Source organism: Quercus suber, unplaced genomic scaffold (genome assembly GCF_002906115.3).
Source record: "Quercus suber isolate HL8 unplaced genomic scaffold, Cork oak 2.0 scaffold_2, whole genome shotgun sequence".
Lineage (NCBI taxonomy): Eukaryota > Viridiplantae > Streptophyta > Magnoliopsida > Fagales > Fagaceae > Quercus > Quercus suber.
The window spans coordinates 4,096,491-4,115,370 of NW_027069469.1; the positions used below are offsets into that span (position 1 = coordinate 4,096,491).

The 18,880-nt window shown below is 34.6% G+C and overlaps 2 protein-coding genes across 3 annotated transcripts; both read right to left on the bottom strand.

Moving 5' to 3' along the window:
* Nucleotides 1-5,336: 5,336 nt before the first annotated feature.
* On the bottom strand, nucleotides 5,337-8,794 carry LOC111986391 (zinc finger protein WIP2). 2 transcript variants are annotated; one of them, XM_065763799.1, is made up of 3 exons: nucleotides 8,116-8,794; nucleotides 5,601-6,065; nucleotides 5,337-5,465 (listed from the first exon to the last, which is right to left on the bottom strand). In XM_065763799.1, the coding sequence occupies exons 1-2, from the start codon at nucleotides 8,701-8,703 to the stop codon at nucleotides 5,619-5,621; spliced, it is 1,035 nt and encodes a 344-aa protein (XP_065619871.1). In that variant the 5' UTR covers nucleotides 8,704-8,794; the 3' UTR covers nucleotides 5,337-5,465; nucleotides 5,601-5,618. The 2 variants fall into 2 exon arrangements, with proteins under 2 accessions (XP_065619871.1, XP_023873786.1); XM_024018018.2 differs by having other exon boundaries at nucleotides 5,337-6,065; nucleotides 8,116-8,793.
* Nucleotides 8,795-9,404: 610 nt separating this feature from the next.
* On the bottom strand, nucleotides 9,405-12,597 carry LOC136063436 (zinc finger protein WIP2-like). The gene is made up of 2 exons (XM_065763837.1): nucleotides 11,916-12,597; nucleotides 9,405-9,862 (listed from the first exon to the last, which is right to left on the bottom strand). The coding sequence occupies exons 1-2, from the start codon at nucleotides 12,501-12,503 to the stop codon at nucleotides 9,416-9,418; spliced, it is 1,035 nt and encodes a 344-aa protein (XP_065619909.1). The 5' UTR covers nucleotides 12,504-12,597; the 3' UTR covers nucleotides 9,405-9,415.
* Between the last annotated feature and the right edge of the window lie 6,283 nt (nucleotides 12,598-18,880).

Sequence of the window (18,880 nt, forward strand, 5' to 3'; positions counted from 1 at the left end):
CATGTGGCGTGTACCACTACCAAAATAGCTTTCTTCAGCGGCAGATAATGGATCTAAGCCTCATGTAGTGATCTACTCACATAATAAACGGGCTTTTGCGTGCCATCGTCAACTCGTATCAGGACCAAGCTTATTACATGAGTGGCCACTGTAATGTAAGTGAACAGGACTTCGTTAACCTTAAGGCTGGACATAATGGGAGGCCGAAAGAGGTAGTCCTTGAGCTGTTGGAAGGCTAAGGCATATTCCTCAGTCCACTCGAATCCCTTCTATTTGTTCATCAGTAGGAAGAAGGGCCGACACCTATCTACTAACCGAGAGATGAACCAGTTCAGGGTAGCATTCATTCCAGTCAGCTTCTGGACTTCCTTGGGGTTCCGAGGTGGTTGTAAGCAGTTGATCGCTTTAATCTGGGCAGGGTTGACCTCAATACCCCAGTGGGTTACCATGTAGCTTAGAAATTTACTTGATCCCACACCAAAGGAGCACTTAGAGGCATTAAGGCGCAGCTTGTATTTCCTTAGAATGTCGAATATGTCTCTGAGATATCCTAAGTGTTTGGACACCACCTTGCTTTTTACCACCATGTCGTCTATATAGACTTCAATGCTTTTACCTAACTGAGGTTCAAATATCCTAGTTACCATCCTTTGATAGGTAGACTTCGCATTCTTTAAACCGAATGGCATCACGTTGCAGTGATAATTTCCCGTCGGGGTGACGAAAGCTGTCTTCTCCTGGTCATCCTAGGCTAATGGTATTTGGTGGTATCCCTAAAAGGCATCTAGGAAGCTCATCCAAGGGTGGCCTACAGTTCCATCTACCAACTGGTCTATTTCACGCATAGGGAAAGGATCCTTTGGGCAAGTCCTATTCAGATCTGTAAAGTCAACGCACACTCGCCATTTTCCACTCTTCTTCTTTACTACTATGGTATTAGCCAGCCACTCAAGATAAAATATCTCCTTAATGGCCTTTGCCTACTTTAATTTCTTCACCTCCTCTTTGATAGCATCACTGTGTTCCCATGAGGAGCGCCGAGGAGGTTGCTTTTTGGAAATAACCGACAGATTAACATTTAGATGATGGCAAATGAAGTTTAGGTCCACCCCCGAGGCTTCGTAAGCAGTCTATGTAAAGACATCAACGTTTCTTTTGAGAAACTCTATCAGCTCTTCCTTTTCTGGCGGAGGCAGCTGAGCCCTAACCTGAAAGAATTTCTCTAGATCGTCGTCATAACAACCTTTAGTCTTCGCATTTCACCTCCTTGGCCGACCCATCGACAGACAACGCCGAATTTGTTAATTGCTATAAGCCTTCTTCAGTACGGGCTGAGGACTTGGCCTCAAGCTGATGCTAGATGGCGGCCACTAGGCATTGTCTAGCTACGGATTGGCTCCCAACAATCTCCTTAATCCGACCCCTCAACTGGTATTTCACTTTCTAGTGCAGGGTAGAGAAGACAGCCCCTAGAGCATAAAGCCAGGGCTTGTCGACAATGGCAGTGTAGGGGGAATATACATCCACCACAATGAAGTCCACTTCTACTACCTTTGAGCCTGTCTCTATGGGTAGCCTAATCTGACCCTTCGAGATAACAACCTTTCCATCAAAACTCACTAGGGGCGAGCTGTAGGGTTTTAAGTCCTCTGGTTTCGAGTTAAGCCCCTTATATAGGTCGGGGTACATTATCTCAGCACCACTGCCCTGATCCACCATTACCCGCTTTACGCCATATCCCCCAATCCTAAGGGTCACCACCAAGGCATTATCGTAGAGTTGGATGGTGCTGATTTTATCCTAGTCTGAGAAGCCCAAAACTGGCTGGATTTCCAGCCTTGCCCTCCTTGGCTCTTGATTAGCTTCCTCGACGGATAGCCGAACCACGGACATCACTTGTGAAAGGCAGGAGTCGTTCCTCCCTGGAGTAGCAAAGATGATATTTATCATTCACAAGGGTGGCCTCAAAGAATCATCTCTTTGGGATTCTGAGTTTGTCTGGCCCTTTTGACTACTAGAGTGGTGCAAGAGTTGCTTTAATTTTCCTTCACGGACAAGCTAGTCTAGGTGGTCCCACAGACTTCTACAATCTTTCGTGGTGTGGCCATGGTCTTGGTGGTATTGGCAATAGAAGTTGTGGTTACACCTTGCCGGGTTTCCCACCATTTTACTTGGCCACTTAAAGAATGGCTCGTTCTTAATTTTCTCCAGAACTTGATGTACTGGCTCTCGAAACATAGAATTAACCGCCTGAGGACTAGCAGATCCTGAGTTCCCAATAAAATCTCTCCGTGGCCAGTTGTTATTGTGTTAGGCTGACCTGAAATCCCTCATCTCTTAAGGGATAACCTTCTCCTTTCCTTTTCCCTGCTGTTGGTCTTCCTCGACTCTTTTGTACTTATCAATCCAATCTATGAGTTGGCGTATGCTGGTGACAGGCTTGCCTGTCAGAGATTTCCTCAGACTATACTCAGCCAGGAGGCCGAGCTTGAAGGTACTGATGGCCACCTCATTGAAGTCACCATCTATTTCGTTGAACATCTCCCAGTATCTATCCAAATATGCTTTCAGCATCTCTCATTCTCGTATGCTTAGCGACAGTAGGGAAGCCAAAGGCTGAAGAACCCTACTGCAGGTGACGAAGCGGAAACAAAATGCTTGGGTAAGCTCCCTAAAGGAGCTTATAGAATCTGCCTTTAGGCTGTCGAACCATCTCATCGCAACGAGCCCTAGGCTAGATGGAAAAACCTTGCACATCAAGGCTTCATCTTTGGAATGAACAGTCATTCTTTGATTGAAATGGCTCACATGCTCCACGGGGTCTATTCTACCGTTGTACACGGTGAAAGTAGGTTGGGTGAATTGTCGAGGAAGTTTAGCCCCCTCGATCTTACACGTGAAGGGTGACTTGGAAATTTGGTCCAAGGCCTTACTCATAGCGCTGTTTTCCACGCCTTTATGAGGCGAGCTTTTGATCCTCCGTTCGTGATGGCGTTCCTCTTCGTAGAAGAAAGGCTCACTGGGCGGGGTTCGAGACTTTCGCCTGTAACTGACGTCATTTCCATCGTTAAAAGAAACATTAGAGTTAGAGGGGGTCCGCCTTTGTCATGCATGGCATAGTTCCCTCTTTAACCGATCAATTTCCAACTGCATGGCTCTGTTAGGCTAGTCTTGAGAGACGTGACTTCTAACTTGAGTATGACTTTTGCTTGTACGCATAGTGTGCACACTGCCTTCTCGATCTTCTTTACGTTCATTGTTGGTGAGGGGGTTTTCACGTTGGGATGCTATGGATTTCGCCTGGTGCGGACCTAAACCTACCATCATTAACCGCTGCACTCACTATCACGCAAATTCTTCCCACAGACGGCGCCAATTGTATGGACCCAAATTGAACTCCTAGCCCAAATAAAGCACGAACCTAAGCCCAAATGGCCCAAAGCAATAAATTTGTAGTGTGTGGGTTGAAGAACTGGGCTTTAGTGATTTAAGCAACGATCCAATAGATTTTTATGATGAAGAAAAAATGATAACAGATGTTTATTAAAGAAGTAATGTCCTCAGATAAATCCGTGGAGACTGATCCAGGCCACCACTTGAGTATCTGTCCCATCAGACACCCCTTCTGGCTTTTTGTGAGTTGTGGTGACCAAGGAAATACTGTTCAGAGGTCTTCTCCACATAAATGCAGCCATAAAAGTTATTGCAGTGCATTTAATGTAAAGGTAGCAACCTTTCCTTATATATTTCTGGGTTCCCTTCCTTCTTGCGTGTTTATAAGGCACACTCCTCACACTGGAGCTTCTATAGAGATCATTCTTGTCTGTGGAACATGTATCTAAGCTATATTTGTCATGGTCTAGGAGTAATTGCTTCTCGAACCACCATTCACTTCTTTACTCGTGGGGCCCATGAACTGAAAGCCCTCAAAACTATTCATCTCTTCTCGAATATACCGACGTCCTCGGCTAAAGCCTAAGGCCCAATATACAATTCTTGGGCCCTTATCCTTACACTAGTTATAATTCTTATTCAGTGTACCAAGGTGTACCCTTATAATTTTATTTTACTAGTCAGTAACAAGTGTAATGTGAATGTATAAGAAAGTTTCGTAATTTCTTTTTGTCTTAATATGAAATTTGATCATTATAGTAGTTATTAATAAATATTTATTATGATTTTTTATATATATAAAATATTAAATATTCATATAAAAAAGTATTAAATATGAAATTCGATAATTATGGTAGTTATTAATAAATATTTTTTATCATAATATTTTTAAAGTAATGCTATAGACACAAACTGTTTTACAACATTTTTACAAACTGTTAATGTGGTTTTAGCATTTTTCAAATAGTTATTATAAGTAAAAATATGATGTTAGTGATGGGCTCATATTAGAATTAGTAAAAATGTACTACATCAAAAGTTTGTAAAATAGTTTGTGTTTGTAACATTACTCATGTTTTTACTTTTTATATGAAATTTTTAAATGAAATTATTAATATAGGTATTTATCATGATTGTGTTTGTGTTTGTATATAAAATATTAAATATAAAATTTGACCACCACGCACTCTTACTGCAACGGTCACTTCACAAGTATAATTACTTGTGAAGGAGAGCCACATTTTTAAAAATGTCTAGTTTATTATCCTTCATAAACTAAGTGGTGATTATTAGGGTAGAAGGGAAAAAAAAATTTAATATCTACGTTTATCATCTCATTATTATTGTAATAATAATTTCTTTTTTCATACAGACTTAAAAGAAAAAATATATCTTTACATTTCAATGAAGAAAACGAGGCATGATAGACGAGTGCAGTGATGCATGGAAAAGTGGAGAATTTGTATATTTGATTAAAGTATGGTACAAATGTTATATGTTGATATCGAAAAGACTAGGAAATATGGTTTTCTTAAGTCTCAACAACTTCTTTTTTTTACGAAACAATTAAGATATTTGACCACACATTGATTTAAGAATACTTTAATTAATTAGTACAATGACGAGTCAAATATATCATTTGGAAACACGGAGGTTTGGGACTTGATCAAAAACTAGAGATTTTAGGTCCAATCCGCTATGATTGGTCCAAGGGTTTTCGAGATGTCTCATTGATAGGAAATTGAATAGTTTAGTCAAAAGACAATACACCTCTTCCTTATATAAATAAAAAATTAAAGTAAATATAAGAACCTGTAAATTAATGTAATTGATGCCATATGAACAACATAATATATATAATAATAATAAAAATTAGAAACAATTTCTTAATTATCTTGTTAATTTGTATTTGAGAAACTAATTCATACATTAAATATTTGAAATATTTCTAACATCGCCCATAGTATTTTTATATCACTGATGGAATATTTACACGGCCCCTATGTTGGCACCTGTTACAAGTCTTACGCTTCTTTATTAATCCTTAAAAACGGGTTGAATTATATTGTAATCTGTAAGCGAAGGTAGGTACCATTAGGTGCAAAAGGTAACCAAAAAAAAAATGAAACAAAGGCATAAAACAACTTTATCATATATCTACCATAAGTGAAGCTATATATGTCGGCTCAAGTGATGAGAAAATTTACCTAGAGTACTCACTATTTTCACTCATTTGGCATTGAGGAATCACCATCATGTTCAATATCGGATGTAGGGTCATCCACTTCTTGAAAGCAATCAATACCAAAAGCTCCATGACCATTGCCAAAGGCCTTAATGTGGTCTTTTAGAGACCTTTTATGCTTAAAGTCAGACCCACAAATGCAATACCAAATTTTGCCACAGTTCTTCTCATGAGTTCTCCAATCACCTTTCACTGCAAATGCCTTGCCACATTTCCTGCACAGGAAAGGTTTAGTCCCATGCTTTCTCTTGTAATGTGTTTGGAGGGTTCTAAAATCTTTGAGAGGCTTTGCTCTTGGGTGCTCAATATTGTGCTTGCATCCTGGTGCACAGCAATAGCATGGGAGTCTTAGCATGGCTGTTGGTTGAGCTCCCTTTAGAGAGTCAGGTCCTTTTCTATATTGAGATCCATGTCCCCACATATGCATCTGCAGTGCCAAGCAAAACGCATATTGAGTGAGAGAGAGAGAAAGAGAGAGAGGGCTCAAGATTACAAGCATAAATTGCATAGACAATATGAGTATTCTAAAAAAAGGAAACTACTTGCACTTTCAAAATTTCAATATCATAAAGTATCTTTTGTATCATGCAAACGAGTTTTCACATTTTGTGAAAGATATGCTGCATATTTTTATTGTATAGAAGAGTTATTATTTATTACACAAAATGAGACCCCAATTTTACCCCACAATGAAAATACGTACACCCCTAAGTAACAACACATTGTGAAAAAAGCAGGATCCATTTCAATTGAGTCATATTCCACCTTCTTCTTTTTTTTAAGTCAAATTTAAAACACGTGACATTTATTTGATTTCTAAATACCGCATTTTTTTACCTCTAAATAAAATAAGAGAGAATTGAAATATTCAATTGGAGGAAGTGTGAGGGCAATACTGTCGATGCATATGTTGTGAGCTGACTTACTAACTTATATTTATTGTTTAATCTGATGATTGATGGGCTTCAATTATATGGTTGGAGGTGTGTTGGGCCTATACAGGCTTAGTTGTGTTGAGGTTTAAGGTCTATGTTAGTGTCGGTGTTGGTACAACTAATGGGATTTTTTTTTTTTTAAGAAACCAAAAATGCATTAGAAACCCTAGATGCCATTTATATTTCTCTTGTGGGAAACCCTAAATCTATAGTACTTAAAATAAAATAAAATATTTTTTTTTTCATAATCTAAAATAAAATAAAATAAAATCATTTATAGTAACCTAGTACAGATTCATTTAAGAGATTGAATATTATAATCCTTATTAAATATAATGAATCCAAAAGTTGTTGAGTTTTTATTATACACAAGTAAGGGATAAAATAAAAATAAAAGTATAAAACATTAGGGACTACAATTAATATCCGAACTCCCCTAAACTTAAACAGGCTATATGTATCTTTAAAAAAAAAATGCTATATGGATTTGCGAAAGTGAGAAATCCACTTATTAGTTATGCAAATAGAGTTCATGAAAACATGTAACTCTACAGCCCTTGTGGCTGGTACTTAGTTTGTTCTTAATATAATCAGTCTTTACCAAAAAAAAAATTTGAACAGAGGTCACGAAAACCACAAATTAACCAGTGATATATATTATATAGTATAGAAAATCGAAATCATTCTTTTACACAAGTATATTTGCAGGGTTACTGAAAAGTTAAAACTCAAAACACAGGCCAGTTAAGAGAGAATCGAGAGGAGACAACCAAAACCATATATGACGTTGACAGTCTTGTTTAAAGCAGGGAACAGATAAAGATAAAAAGTCTAATAATTTGCCACTAAAAAAGTACTCCATGTCAAAGTCAGCAACCCTTCCATTGACAAACAGTAAACTATCTGCATCCAAGTCTCACACAACATGTTAGTATGTCCGTGAGAGAAAAATATCTTTGTACTATTTAGAGAAATCCAGACATTATTTATTACTTCTACTATTCCAATTATCCTTTATAGGTTGGAGTGTTCAGATTCAATGCACATAATAGATGTCTTTGAAAAAATTTCACTGTGAGCACAGTATATTGATGAAGAGCATCAGACTGGATGGTTCAGAATGTGAGCACAGTATATTGATGAAGATCATCAGAACTTCTGAAGCACCATAAATCTTGTTAGTAGTTACTGTAATTTCAACAAACTTACAACTGGCGGCAGCACAATCTTCGAAGTACAAAGAGCTCAAGTAACATTTTCTTGAATGGTCAAATTAATGAAACAAAGAAAACTATACCCAGTTGAGTCTAATGAGACATAGCCTTGTTCAAGCAAAAACCATGCAGAAAACCTTTTAGTGTATGTGTATATATACTTCAATGCTCGTTTGGAAGAACTTGTTGATCTATCAAGCTTAAAAATTGAACTGAGTAAAAGTATAATTATACTTGAGAAAAAAAAATACTAAAATCTTAAAACAGTTGTATATATACACGAATGTATAATTTATTATCAAAAAAATTAATTTTGCATTAGTGATACCTGGAGATTATTGTATCTGTTGAAGGTCTTGAAGCAAATAGGACATGAGAACTGAGTAGGACCGATGAGAATCTGAGAAGGGGTTGGAATCCAATACTGACCCTTGTTGAGTGTACCCAAAGGGTACCATGAAACCTCTCTCACTCCATCTTTAACTGTCACATCTGAAGGAGTAGAAATCAGCCTAGAGTACCCCAGATCTGTATTAGTGCTCGGAAGGCCTATGTGTAGGGCTACAGTAACAGTCTCATCACCATCATCTTTGTTCATGTTTTTGTCCTCTTCCTCTTCCATTGCACTAGTACTTGAGGACTCATGTTCCTCTTGTCTAGTAGGGCTTAGGTTGTTTATTAAAGGAAGAGCTTCTTTGAGAGGAGGTGACGAAGGTGATGATGTTGATGGAATATTAGAGGGTTGGCAATATTGAATGGAAGGTTTGTTGTTAAGGATATAGTTTGAGTTGGAATATTGAGGAGGATAGGAATTCAAAATTGGGTTTGAGTAAGAAGGGAAAGAAGAATAGTGAGAATGGGTAGGCATGAAGTTGAACCTTGATCTTGTGAAGAAATTGGAATATGGGTCTGCCATGGTTGAAAAGAATGGATAAGAAGAACAAAGATGTGATGGTTTGGTCCTTAACGACCAGAGTGATATATAAATATTGAGAGAGAGAGAGAGAGGAGGTGAATGTGAGGTTCGGGAACATAATATTTTTCAGTGACTTTTTCACAATTTTCACACGCTATCTGTTTGTGACCTGTCATAATTGATAAGTGAAAAAAATAGTTGGCAAATTCTCTGTATACAACGTAAATTTAGGTAATTAACATATACACAAAAAGTGTGGCAAATATTATATATATTTACAAAAGTTGTAAATTTATATTATAAATATAATATAACATATAAAGATTCAAAATATTATTAGTAGTGAAATATATAAAAGTTATGTACTAATCATAATCACAATATGGCATGAGCTACCAATTTAAAAATAAATAAAAAATAAAAAATAAGGTTGTTTCCTAATATTACCCATGGCTTCAAAACTTGAGGTAAAATTTGACAATAGAAGAGAAAAAAAAATAGAAAATAAGATTATTTTGAAATAAATAAACTTATAAATAATAGATAATTTAAATTAAAAGAAAGCTTATATCGGGGTTGTTAAATGCACATCTGTGTTTATTTAAGAAAAATTAATTTAATTTTTTGAAAAAATATAGATATTAAAGTATATTTATACTTTAAAAAATTGAGAAAAAATTATTAAAAAAATAATATAAAGTACTCACTATTTTCACTCATTTGGCATTGAGGAATCACCATCATGTTCAATATCGGATGTAGGGTCATCCACTTCTTGAAAGCAATCAATACCAAAAGCTCCATGACCATTGCCAAAGGCCTTAATGTGGTCTTTTAGAGACCTTTTATGCTTAAAGTCAGACCCACAAATGCAATACCAAATTTTGCCACAGTTCTTCTCATGAGTTCTCCAATCACCTTTCACTGCAAATGCCTTGCCACATTTCCTGCACAGGAAAGGTTTAGTCCCATGCTTTCTCTTGTAATGTGTTTGGAGGGTTCTAAAATCTTTGAGAGGCTTTGCTCTTGGGTGCTCAATATTGTGCTTGCATCCTGGTGCACAGCAATAGCATGGGAGTCTTAGCATGGCTGTTGGTTGAGCTCCCTTTAGAGAGTCAGGTCCTTTTCTGTATTGAGATCCATGTCCCCACATATGCATCTGCAGTGCCAAGCAAAACGCATATTGAGAGAGAGAGAGAGAGAGAGAGAGAGAGAGAGAGAGGGCTTAAGATTACAAGCATAAATTGCATAGACAATATGAGCATTCTAAAAAAAGGAAACTACTTGCACTTTCAAAATTTCAATATCATAAAGTATCTTTTGTATCATGCATATGAGTTTTCACATTTTGTGAAAGATATGCTGCATATTTTTATTGTATAGAAGAGTTATTATTTATTACACAAAATGAGACCCCAATTTTACCCCACAATGAAAATACGTACACCCCTAAGTAACAACACATTGTGAAAAAAGCAGGATCCATTTCAATTGAGTCATATTCCACCTTCTTCTTTTTTTTTTTAAGTCAAATTTAAAACACGTGACATTTATTTGATTTCTAAATACCGCATTTTTTTACCTCTAAATAAAATAAGAGAGAATTGAAATATTCAATTGGAGGAAGTGTGAGGGCAATACTGTCGATGCATATGTTGTGAGCTGACTTACTAACTTATATTTATTGTTTAATCTGATGATTGATGGGCTTCAATTATATGGTTGGAGGTGTGTTGGGCCTATACAGGCTTAGTTGTGTTGAGGTTTAAGGTCTATGTTAGTGTCGGTGTTGGTACAACTAATGGGATTTTTTTTTTTTTAAGAAACCAAAAATGCATTAGAAACCCTAGATGCCATTTATATTTCTCTTGTGGGAAACCCTAAATCTATAGTACTTAAAATAAAATAAAATATTTTTTTTTTCATAATCTAAAATAAAATCATTTATAGTAACCTAGTACAGATTCATTTAAGAGATTGAATATTATAATCCTTATTAAATATAATGAATCCAAAAGTTGTTGAGTTTTTATTATACACAAGTAAGGGATAAAATAAAAATAAAAGTATAAAACATTAGGGACTACAATTAATATCCGAACTCCCCTAAACTTAAACAGGCTATATGTATCTTTAAAAAAAAAATGCTATATGGATTTGCGAAAGTGAGAAATCCACTTATTAGTTATGCAAATAGAGTTCATGAAAACATGTAACTCTACAGCCCTTGTGGCTGGTACTTAGTTTGTTCTTAATATAATCAGTCTTTACCAAAAAAAAAATTTGAACAGAGGTCACGAAAACCACAAATTAACCAGTGATATATATTATATAGTATAGAAAATCGAAATCATTCTTTTACACAAGTATATTTGCAGGGTTACTGAAAAGTTAAAACTCAAAACACAGGCCAGTTAAGAGAGAATCGAGAGGAGACAACCAAAACCATATATGACGTTGACAGTCTTGTTTAAAGCAGGGAACAGATAAAGATAAAAAGTCTAATAATTTGCCACTAAAAAAGTACTCCATGTCAAAGTCAGCAACCCTTCCATTGACAAACAGTAAACTATCTGCATCCAAGTCTCACACAACATGTTAGTATGTCCGTGAGAGAAAAATATCTTTGTACTATTTAGAGAAATCCAGACATTATTTATTACTTCTACTATTCCAATTATCCTTTATAGGTTGGAGTGTTCAGATTCAATGCACATAATAGATGTCTTTGAAAAAATTTCACTGTGAGCACAGTATATTGATGAAGAGCATCAGACTGGATGGTTCAGAATGTGAGCACAGTATATTGATGAAGATCATCAGAACTTCTGAAGCACCATAAATCTTGTTAGTAGTTACTGTAATTTCAACAAACTTACAACTGGCGGCAGCACAATCTTCGAAGTACAAAGAGCTCAAGTAACATTTTCTTGAATGGTCAAATTAATGAAACAAAGAAAACTATACCCAGTTGAGTCTAATGAGACATAGCCTTGTTCAAGCAAAAACCATGCAGAAAACCTTTTAGTGTATGTGTATATATACTTCAATGCTCGTTTGGAAGAACTTGTTGATCTATCAAGCTTAAAAATTGAACTGAGTAAAAGTATAATTATACTTGAGAAAAAAAAATACTAAAATCTTAAAACAGTTGTATATATACACGAATGTATAATTTATTATCAAAAAAATTAATTTTGCATTAGTGATACCTGGAGATTATTGTATCTGTTGAAGGTCTTGAAGCAAATAGGACATGAGAACTGAGTAGGACCGATGAGAATCTGAGAAGGGGTTGGAATCCAATACTGACCCTTGTTGAGTGTACCCAAAGGGTACCATGAAACCTCTCTCACTCCATCTTTAACTGTCACATCTGAAGGAGTAGAAATCAGCCTAGAGTACCCCAGATCTGTATTAGTGCTCGGAAGGCCTATGTGTAGGGCTACAGTAACAGTCTCATCACCATCATCTTTGTTCATGTTTTTGTCCTCTTCCTCTTCCATTGCACTAGTACTTGAGGACTCATGTTCCTCTTGTCTAGTAGGGCTTAGGTTGTTTATTAAAGGAAGAGCTTCTTTGAGAGGAGGTGACGAAGGTGATGATGTTGATGGAATATTAGAGGGTTGGCAATATTGAATGGAAGGTTTGTTGTTAAGGATATAGTTTGAGTTGGAATATTGAGGAGGATAGGAATTCAAAATTGGGTTTGAGTAAGAAGGGAAAGAAGAATAGTGAGAATGGGTAGGCATGAAGTTGAACCTTGATCTTGTGAAGAAATTGGAGTATGGGTCTGCCATGGTTGAAAAGAATGGATAAGAAGAACAAAGATGTGATGGTTTGGTCCTTAACGACCAGAGTGATATATAAATATTGAGAGAGAGAGAGAGAGGAGGTGAATGTGAGGTTCGGGAACATAATATTTTTCAGTGACTTTTTCACAATTTTCACACGCTATCTGTTTGTGACCTGTCATAATTGATAAGTGAAAAAAATAGTTGGCAAATTCTCTGTATACAACGTAAATTTAGGTAATTAACATATACACAAAAAGTGTGGCAAATATTATATATATTTACAAAAGTTGTAAATTTATATTATAAATATAATATAACATATAAAGATTCAAAATATTATTAGTAGTGAAATATATAAAAGTTATGTACTAATCATAATCACAATATGGCATGAGCTACCAATTTAAAAATAAATAAAAAATAAAAAATAAGGTTGTTTCCTAATATTACCCATGGCTTCAAAACTTGAGGTAAAATTTGACAATAGAAGAGAAAAAAAAATAGAAAATAAGATTATTTTGAAATAAATAAACTTATAAATAATAGATAATTTAAATTAAAAGAAAGCTTATATCGGGGTTGTTAAATGCACATCTGTGTTTATTTAAGAAAAATTAATTTAATTTTTTGAAAAAATATAGATATTAAAGTATATTTATACTTTAAAAAATTGAGAAAAAATTATTAAAAAAATAATATAAAAAAAGGAAAGAGATTTTAAAACTGTACCTAAAAACGTGAGCTGTAAGACCAAATACACACTTAAGTATAAGTGTAAAGTCAGAAATTACCCCCTTGCAGACCAAGAAGTGAAAAAATCAAAGCCAAAGTCAAAGATTAGGGGTGGTTGGTATATATGTTTTATTATTTGAAAATATGTGTGAAGCTACGTATGAATGAAAAAGTATATAAAAATACATGTAATGTTGTTTAAAAATTAAAAACCAAACACTCCTAGACTTGCAAGTTGTCTCCCAAGAGAGAGAGAGATAGGAACATTCTCTCTCTCTCTCTCTCTCTCTCTCTCTCTCTCTCTCTCTCTCTCTCTCTCTCTCTCTCTCTCTCCAGCAACATGTGGTTATTTCACACACTCATGACTCAACCCATCCGGCATTTACTTCGGTAGGCGTGTTTAGTGTTTCATATACAAACTCTTTCTGGTTTGCTACAGACAAACATATTCATCAAACCAGTTGTGGTCCTTGTGAAGATAGCTAGGGTGTGAACTTTTATAGATCAAGTAATCACTCAATTTTGTTTCTTGTGCATGTATATGCATTAAAAAAGAAAAAATTTGTTTCCTTACTACATACGTTTTTCTTTTCCATGGTTTATTAGTCAAGAACCTTGTTTTATGTTTCTTGTATTTATATGAAGTAACAAAGGTTTATAAATCAGTCATATATGGTTTCTCTCTCCTTTTGTGTGGGCACCATGCCAGCATTTTTGTGTGCCCTATTAGGTAATGAGGTAACATTGACAAGTTTCAATTTATTTGGAGACACATTGACAAGTTTAGGAGTCCAATTATGTTTTGTCACATAGTGTCGCTAAAAATAACGAAATTTGTTTAAATATAGGAGTGCCTTATTAATGCAAGAATAAGGAAAAGTGATTTGAGATTATTTGGTCATGAGTAAATGAGAGCTATTAATAATTGAGTGAGAAAAGAATGCTTTGATTTAAGTTTCTTTTTTTTTTTTTTTTTAATACGAGCTTTGATTTAAGTCAATGTAACAAAAAGAAGCAAAGAAAAACCTAATAACATTAGTAAAAATAAATGGATTCTAATTTAAGAATGTGAGAGTATTACAATTTGGTCCTTGTGAATATGATAGAATGACAGGAAAAAAAATTTATGGCCATGGCCAAAAATCCAATTAAAATGTTGATAATTTATATAATTAGACTCCCAATTTTTGGAATTAAAGTTTTATTGTTTGTCGTTGTTGGAGGTTGCAACTAATTTGTTTGTTAGCATCTTTAATATAATTTAAGGTATATATTTACAACATATGATTTTTGAACTCTCCAAAATACTTGACCAAAAGTATTAAGATCTTATAGAAAAACATGTATCTATAACATTTTTACATTGTCCTGTGCCCATTTTTGTCTCCTGATGTTAATTAACTTTCCACTCAGTAGGTGACACTCCTATGAAATGTGAATCCCATTCCTACTCCAAAGTACCTATAGAAGTTTCCGGCATTGACGCAATTTTGACATTTGGAACTCATACTAAGAGACCGTTTGGTTGGAGCGTTGGCGTTGCACGTTTACATTTTCAGCCCTTTTTTTTTTTTTTTTTTTTCACGCGTCCCAGCTTTTCCAGACAAAGTTTTACTGTAGTAACACTGTTGCGGCTACTGTTTATTAAACAGTAGCCGCAACATGTGACTTTCTCACCCAACTTTTACTATTTACAGACCCACAATGTTCACTTTTCAACAACTTTTTCATTAAAAATGGATCTCACGGTACTATTCACACATTTAAAAATTATTTTGCTACAGTATTTTTCAGTTTTCAGTTTCAATTAAAATGTTGATAATTTATATAATTAGACTCCCAATTTTTGGAATTAAAGTTTTATTGTTTGTCGTTGTTGGAGGTTGCAACTAATTTGTTTGTTAGCATCTTTAATATAATTTAAGGTATATATTTACAACATATGATTTTTGAACTCTCCAAAATACTTGACCAAAAGTATTAAGATCTTATAGAAAAACATGTATCTATAACATTTTTACATTGTCCTGTGCCCATTTTTGTCTCCTGATGTTAATTAACTTTCCACTCAGTAGGTGACACTCCTATGAAATGTGAATCCCATTCCTACTCCAAAGTACCTATAGTAGTTTCCGGCATTGACGCAATTTTGACATTTGGAACTCATACTAAGAGACTGTTTGGCTGGAGCGTTGGCGTTGCACGTTTACGTTTTCAGCCCTTTATTTTTTTTTTTTTTTCACGCGTCCCAGCTTTTCCAGACAAAGTGTTACTGTAGTAACACTGTTGCGGCTACTGTTCATTGAACAGTAGCTGCAACATGTGACTTTCTTACCCAACTTTTACTGTTTACGGACCCACAATTTTTACTTTTCAACAACTTTTTCATTAAAAATGGGTCTCACGGTACTATTCACACATTTAAAAATTATTTTGCTACAGTATTTTTCAGTTTTCAGTTTCAGTTTTCAGTTTTCAGCTGTATCCAAACGGGCCCTAAGCACAAAAGTTTCTGGCTTAAAAGCACGTTTTTTTGTAGTGAAGTGATAGCTAGGCAAATTTTGAGGTAGTGGCTGGAAATAAGTACTTGGCAATGAAGCTATATATTGCTGTGCCGCTGTGTTATTCATTGAGAAGCAAATATTGGTGGGGGTAAAACACATTGCACATAAGAAACATTAATGAGGTAATTAAACTCAAGGAAGTACTATTAGCAATATAATGGGAAACCCTCTTTTTTGGTTTCTTAAAGCAGCAACTAGAATCTAGATCCTTCTAAGCGGTGGCACATAGACAAAGGGAATAGATAATTAAGGGCCATCTTTCGACTTTCATGTGAAGAAGCAGGAGATGTTCACAAAGGGAAAGAGACAAGACTAGGGACAATTTCAATTATTCTATGTCTTCTATGACAAGGGAAACAAGAAATTATTGCATATTCAAATAGTACTTGTTTAAGGTTTTCATGGTGGACAAGTAACGTGATCTACCATTCTACTAAAAACTTCCACCTGTTTAAAATTGCTGAGTTAGAAATTTTTTTAAACAGAAACTGAATACTGACTCAGCAATTTTAAACAAATTAGAGTCTTTTAGTGGAATGGTAGATAAGTCACGTAGTCCACTAGAAGACCGTATAATTTCTCCTACATAGAGTCCAAAGTGTGGGAATTCCCTAATACTTTCTTCAATTGTTGAAAAGTGTAAGAAATGAAAATTGGAAATCTAAGGACAAATGGGTTTGACATTTATGAGACTCTTGAGCTCACATTTGGCATTATTGTCCAATAATTGAATTTAAAATAATTACCAAATGTGTAAATTTCCTAATACTTTCTTCAATTGTTGAAAAGTGTAAGACATAAAAATTGGAAAAATAAGGACAAATGGGGTTAAAATTTATAAGACTCTAGAGCTTTCATGTACGATCTAGGATTTTCTTCCTAGAAAGTACTACAATCCATCTTCCATTAACTAGCAATGTTTTATTTTAATTTTTTGGTGTACATTCACGTATGTTCTTTTCTTTTCTCAGCAATTAATTTTTTTTTTTAGATAATTACAATATACTACTAATTTTGTATCTTAAATTTTTTTTCTCATAAACCTCGAGAACTTTATTTATTTATAGAAATGTGTCAATCGCATAGCTAGAATCACATTGGTTATTGTTCTCAATAAACCAACACTTACATGTAGAGGATGTGTATTAAAAAAGAAATAAATTGAGTCACAACAAATTAAAAGTCCTAGTCCTAGTCCCCTAGAAACTTTGACAAGTGTACATATATATATATGAGAGAGAGAGAGAGAGAGAGAGAGAGAGAGAGAGAGCTGATATACTTCTCGAATTAATTTGGGTCATTGGAACACTATAACTGCACTGGGAAATTGAAATTTTAGATCTCTTTACTACAGATCCATTAACTCTCTATTATAAAATTCACTCAGTGATAACCATCATTTGGGTTTGCTCAAACCATAATGACTACTTATTTTGGATGAAGACCTTCTTGAGTGCTATGTTGACCATCAACATGCTGAAAAAGCACCAGTGAATTTGATTTTCAACTTTTTAGCTTATCTCGAAACCCACTTGTGAGTTAATCAAAGCAAAATTCATGGGGAAATTGGAACATAGTTAGTAGCAAAAATATTATGAGGACAACAATTGCTTTTCCCAAATCGTTCTGAATTTCAATACACAAAGAGCTTAGTTAAGGGACAAACAAATGTATCTGTAGTTCTGTACTTCTAGGTTTAAATTTGCAAATACATAATAAATCGGGCTGTGTATGCAAAAAAAAAAAAATATATATATATATATATATATGCACCTGTACTTCTAGGGTTTCGTTTGCAAATAGTACATAATAGACTAATAGTCTAACTATCTAGACTCTCTGGCAAATTAAAATTTAATGTAATTATCTAACAGATAACTTAAATATGAAATAATGGGTAGTTATGGGAATTACCCCTTCCCTGACAGTTTCCGTGCTAATAGGTGAAATAGTGAGATATTCTACTTTCAATTGAATGTGAGATTCAGAATTGATCTATGGGAGTCCGATATGAGAAAACAAAATCATTTTCTGTATTTTTATGAAGACATTATTATTACACCTTTTTTTTTTTTTTAACATTACAGATTCTCAAAAAAAAAAAAAAAAAAAAGAGTTAAATGAAAAAACCGATCTAGATCTCAAATTTTACAGCTAATGTCAATATTATGCTAACTAAAGAATTGAAGCCCAATTTTTTTACTAATTAACCAATTGACATAAGCATGCATGGATAAATATAAAAACAATCAAAATTACAAAATTCAATCACCCACAAGAACACTAAAGTGTTTACGAAAAGGAAAATCATTATAGTACCAAACGATCCACTAATAAGAAGAGTTGTACATATTTCTTACAAAATGCTCCAAACTAAGAAGTAACTATACACTCAAGCCTCCAACTCTTATTAGCAACCGATTCCTCAAATCATTTCTTCTCACTAATTTGTATATTTGTAATTGAAACCCCAATTGTAATCTTCAAGTCTCCTTGGCAATTTTGGGACTACTCTAGTGGTTCCCAAGCTCCACTCAACACCAAAACTTTGAAGGTAATAATGGGTATGATGAGCTTGTCTCCTATCAAGAAATTTGACATTTAGAGAGGGAGAAGGTAGAGAGATGGAATGGGCTTTTGCACTAGGGTTTTATGACTCTCTCTAGCTCTTCAATATGGGAATTAAGTGTATGAAATTCATGAAAAATGAGGTAAAGAGAGGCTGAGAATTAATATTATAGAGAAATTTGTAACTGAATCCTCTAAAGTTCTAGCGTTTTTGCTTGAGCCAGTCTCCTAAAAGTGAGAAAAAAAAAAGGTTGTCCTAACTGCTTTTCAAAATCTAAGTTCGCTTGACATATAGCCTGACCCTCCTTATTCACTCATGCGAAGTCCTTCAATTTGCAGTTCCAAATCATTTTCTAACCTCCTCAACCCGTTACGAATTTAAACCCACAACATTTTACAAATACAATGTACAATTTAAATTCAATGAATACATCCAAACTTGTCATGGAATTTACCAACACGCTAAAGATCCTAACATTAGCTAGCAATATTTTAACAACTTTTTTTTAAAAAAAT

What these genes read in the sequence shown, in the direction of transcription:
- LOC111986391 (XM_065763799.1), bottom strand. Translation starts at nt 8,703, where the DNA reads ATGGCAGACCCATATTCCAATTTCTTCACAAGATCAAGGTTCAACTTC. An exon ending in ACAGATACAATAATCTCCAG is followed by an intron (nt 6,066 to 8,115) that starts GTATCACTAATG and finishes TTGGCACTGCAG; the next exon opens with ATGCATATGTGGGGACATGG.
- LOC136063436 (XM_065763837.1), bottom strand. Translation starts at nt 12,503, where the DNA reads ATGGCAGACCCATACTCCAATTTCTTCACAAGATCAAGGTTCAACTTC. An exon ending in ACAGATACAATAATCTCCAG is followed by an intron (nt 9,863 to 11,915) that starts GTATCACTAATG and finishes TTGGCACTGCAG; the next exon opens with ATGCATATGTGGGGACATGG.